The following is a 4,792-nucleotide window of genomic DNA, read 5'->3' as shown; positions in this document are numbered from 1 at the left end:
ACCTTCTAGAAGGACCTTCTCCTTCTTTTTCCTTCAAGGAGCTCTCCTACCTGAGGAGGTCCAGATGGTGTCACAGGGGCCTCATCCTGCCCATAGATGAGCTTCCGGATCCGTTGAGCAAGCGCAATTCCCAGCTCCTTCTCCAAGCCAGCAAATGGAAACCTTTGGAGATCCACCACGGTCTTCGCACCCAACGAACGTTTCCAGGCATTCCACAGTCCTGGAGCCGATGCCTGTCAGGATAAGGACATGGGAATGGCGTTATCCTATCCAAGGGGTCCTTGGGATGGGAGCTGAGGGAGTTCTTGCTTGTGGGAATGATGGGATAATTGGAAGTGGGAGATGTCCCATCCATGCCGGTGGCGCCTTCAACCCAAGCCAGCTCTCCTGGCCTCCTAAAGGACACCGCAACCATTGGGTCTAATGCAAGGATGAATTCCCTGGGGTGCCCAGCCCCTACCTGGCACCTCCAGGATGTGACCCCAGCCCCTACCTGGATGGGACCCCAGCACCTACCTGGCACCTTCTGGATGGGACCCCAGCACCTACCTGGCACCTGCCAGATAGGCCCCAGGTTCCTCAGCAGCTCCTGGGTGCTGTGAGGTAGGAGCAGGGTTTGTTGGTTGGGTTTGAAGGTCCCAGAGACCACCTTGGCCAAGAGCTTGGTGGTGGCCACCCCAGTGCTGCTGCTGAGGCCCAGTGTGGAGTAAAGGCATTCCCGGAGCTCTTCCACCACTTGGGATCCAATGGCGAGCCTCCGATGGGTTGGATCCTGCACGCTGATGGCTGGGAAGAAGGAAGAGGGGAGGATGCGGGGAGTCAACCTAATTCCATGGATTTTCCAGGGGGTGGGGGTGGTGGCATTCCGGTCCTGCAGGAGGGTTTGGTCGCCTGGATCAAGTGGAAGCACATTCCTAGATCATGGAATGGGATGGATGGAGCTTGAAGTGCAGGTATCTCCAGCTTGGCCTTGGGGATGGGACATCTCTCACGTCCCACTGTCCCACCAGCCTCATGGGGACGAACCTCCCAAGATTCCCACTGTCGCACTAGCATTGTGGGGAGAAACTTCCCAAGATTCCCACTGTCCCACCAGCCTCATGGGGATGAACTTCCCAAGATCCCATCCCAACCTTCCCATGGTCCCATCCCTCCAGCTCTTCATCCAAAGCCCTTCTCCATCTTTCCAGAGCCCCTTTGCCCACTGAAGCCACTCTGATGCCTCCATGGACCCTGAAGGTTCTTTCCAAGCTACTCCATGATTCCAGGATACTTGGACATTCCCAAGTCCACTTCTCCAGCTATTCCGAAGCCAAGGTGGATCATGGGCTACTCACCTTGGTGCTTGTAGACATGGCCTGAGACACGGATCCCAGCCCACCCACTTGGATGGAAGCGGCCTACACGTTGCTCCACCACATCGTGATATCCAGAAAGTTCTCATCCAATCCAAGTCTTTCCACCAATGGACAATATTCCCGCAGGAGCTCTAGGAGGAGAAGACAACCCGGGATAAGAGGGATACAACTGATTCCAAGAGGTTGATGGCTCCCTATGGATGGAAGTGACCTGCGACCTCATGGAGTTCCAATAGGGCCACCTACTAGAGAAGGATGCTCCAACCTCTCTGGACAACCCATCCCTATGTCCATAGCTCTTCCCTGTGAGGGTGGTGGGACACTGGGATGGGATGGGTTGGATGGAGAACCTGGAGCTGCTCCATCCCTGGTTCAAGGCCAGCTTGGAGCATCCTCTAGTAGCAAGTGTCCTCAAGGAGGAGAACATCAGATGCTGCTATTATGGGATGTACCAAAGTGATTCTTCTCTATCTGTGACCTTGTAGAACATTGGGAGGGGTTGGATACAGAAGCTGGGCCTGCTCCATCCCTGGTTCAAGGCCAGCTTGGAGCAGCCTCTAGTAGCAGGTGTCCTCCAGGAGGAGAACATCAGATGCTGCTATTATGGGATGCACCAAAGTGGTTGCCCTCTACCTGTGACCTTGTAGGACATGGGGTGGGTTGGATGGGGAAGCTGGGGCTGCTCCACCCATGCTTCAAGGCCAGGTTGGAGTAACCCATAGTAGGTGTCCTTCTAGAAGAGGAGAACATCAGATACTGCTATTACGGGATATACCAAAGTAGTTGCCCTCTACCTGTGACCTTGTAGGACATTTCCCTGTAGGGAGTGAGGTCTTCTCCATTGACCAGCACCAAGTGAGGACACTTCTCCATGGCTTCCTTGAGGGACATCAACTTCTTCACCCCATGGCGCCGGGCTTCGTAGTTACACGTGACCACGAGGGACTTCTGCTGCACCCCTACAACAAGGAGGACATCGGGGGGGGTGAAATTCCTGCTGGGTACAGGAGGAGCGGGAAAGTTCCCAATGGATAAAGGAAGAGCGGGAAAGCTCCCACTGGATCCAGGACGATGCTGCCATAGGGAACATCAGGAAGGTTCCTCCTACCCAAGGCCTTGTCCCTCAGCTCCGGGGCCCGGAGCATCTCCACCTGCGCATAGAAGCAGTCGAGGTCCAGGTGCGCAATGACGCTGCTGCCCGCAGGGGGGCGCCAGCTCCCGCTGGGTCCTACGGGAGGGAAGGGGAGAGCTGGAGGCACCGGGACCCGGAGGCGCTGCCAGGGGATGGGGATTGGGGCTGGGCGCTTGGGCTGACTTGGGACGGGGAGGGAGCACCCACTGCAAACCCAGCACCCACAGAACCCCAGCACCTCCAGAACCCCCAGCAGTCCCAGTACCAGCAGCACCCACAGAACCCACCAGTAACACCCCCACCACCCATAGAACCCCAGCACTCATAGAACCCACAGCACCTATAGCATCCTCAGCATCCCCAGCACCCAAAGCAGCGCTGCACCCACAGCATTCACAGCACCTCCAGCACACAAAGCATCCATAGAACCACAGCACCCATAGCACCCCCAGCACCCATAGAACCCCCAGCACCCATAGCAACTACAGCACCCCCAGAACTCCCAGCAGCTCCAGCTCCCATAGAACCCACAGCACCCACTGCACCCCCAGAACCCCAGCAACCCGAGCACCCCAAGCACCCACCTTGCTGCGGCCTCCACCACTGCTCCTCCTCCTCCACTACTCCTTCTCGTTCTCCTTCTCCTCCTTCTTCTTCTTCTTCTACCACCTCCCTCTCCCTCTCCCTCTCCCCCCCTCTCCCCTCCATGCTCCTCTCTCACCGCTCCCGCTCTCCCTCCTCCTCCCCCCCACCCCAGGCAATGGCTGCTCCTCGCACGGACCCTCCCCCATCTGCGCACTCCATGATGGCGGCGGCTGCGCGCGCACCCCGCGCTCCCGGCCTCCACCTCCGCGCCGCCGCCATCGCCGCCAGGGCCCGGCCCCGAGCACTGCGCAGCTCAGGCACCAGGGTCCTAGTGCCCGCCCGCTGCCTCCCGCACCCGGGTCCTAGTGCCCGCCCGCTGCCTCCCGCATCCGGGTCCTAGTGCCCGCCCGCTGCCTCCCGCATCCGGGTCCTAGTGCCCGCCCGCTGCCTCCCGCATCCGGGTCCTAGTGCCCGCCCGCTGCCTCCACACCCGGGTCCCAGTGCCCGCCCGCTGCCTCCACACCCGGGTCCCAGTGCCCGCCCGCTGCTTCCCGCTCCCGGGTCCTAGTGCCCATCCGCTGCCTCCCGCATCCGGGTCCTAGTGCCCACCCGCCGCCTGCTGCAGCCGGGTCCTAGTGCCCGCCCGCTCCCTCCCGCTCCGGGGTCCCAGTGCCCGCCCCCCGCCTCCTGCAGCAGGGTCCTAGTGCCCGCCCGCTGCCTCCCGCATAGAGCATCCAAGTCTTCCTAAAATCTCTCAGTTTTCCCTCTTTTGGGAATTCTTCCCATTTACTCACCTTGTAGCTGTCCTTCAAGCAATCTTCCAGGAATTTATGGATCAGGTTTGCCTTTGGGAATGACGGAGGAGCATCCATAGCCTCACAACACGCAGCAGGGTCGCTCCAGGAACATGGAATGGGGAGGAAGAAGAGGTTTAGGACCTATGGGAATGGCTTTGGGATGCAGAGAGTGGGATGGGAGCCCCATAGCTTCCCCATGGAGTATCCATTGGGAAGAATCCCATTGTTTCTGTGCATCCCCCATCATAATCCATACTCAAAGGGATACTATTGGAACATTCCAGGTGGAGAAAAGGGATTCTGGTTCCTTACAAAGTACTCGGAGGCTCTTCCCATGATCCCAAGATCTCTGTTGTAGTGGGAATACTGCCCCTTTCCATACTGATTCCATCTCTGCTCCAAGCCTCTGGAAGAGCCTTCGAGGTGAGGAGTTGGTGCTCTGAAATAAGGGCATCATTCCCATATTATCCATAAGGAAAACTACTACAAGGTGTAAGACAGTGAGGCCCCAAACTACTCCTTTAGTAGGAATTGAGGAGTTTTGGGAACGGCAATCTTCGGGAATAAGTAGGAATCGCTGCTTTTCCCTATTAGAGGTTGTGTTCCCCTTGAATTAGAATGGAAATGCCATGGAATCCATAGGTACCTCCCAACACCTTAGCATGGTCCAAAGAGGAGTTATCCTTTGGAATCCATCCACATGTAAGGTCAGAGCAGCAACTTCCGTCCCTGTTATCACCTCTTGGATGCAAGGAAAAAGGTAGAGAAAAGTGGGAATAGTCTCGATGGGGCGATTCTGTTTTCCGGATCTGGGATGAGGAAGCTTGGCTTTGGTTGGTCCCATTTGGAGCTGGATTGCTGAAAAGGTTGCAGGTCTGAAGCCACACTGGACAGGGAGTACGAATGCTGCTTATCCCGGA

General features: G+C 57.5%; 1 protein-coding gene across 1 annotated transcript; it reads right to left on the bottom strand.

The window, feature by feature from the left end:
- Window positions 1-50: 50 nt before the first annotated feature.
- On the bottom strand, window positions 51-3,354 carry LOC133220084 (DNA polymerase iota-like; the record flags this gene model as incomplete). Its single annotated transcript, XM_061367919.1, is given in 8 exon segments — window positions 51-200; window positions 202-233; window positions 550-786; window positions 1,338-1,421; window positions 1,424-1,489; window positions 2,153-2,317; window positions 2,467-2,586; window positions 3,243-3,354. Coding segments are annotated over 8 exon segments (966 nt in total), but the record flags the coding sequence as incomplete, so codon positions are not given.
- Between the last annotated feature and the right edge of the window lie 1,438 nt (window positions 3,355-4,792).

Source organism: Neopsephotus bourkii, unplaced genomic scaffold, assembly GCF_033783945.1.
Source record: "Neopsephotus bourkii isolate Nb327-2 ecotype Australia unplaced genomic scaffold, CSIRO-AGI_Nbou_v1 NB_1406, whole genome shotgun sequence".
Lineage (NCBI taxonomy): Eukaryota > Metazoa > Chordata > Aves > Psittaciformes > Psittacidae > Neopsephotus > Neopsephotus bourkii.
Note: the sequence above shows the minus strand (reverse complement) of the source record. Positions and strands in the feature narration are given on the sequence as shown.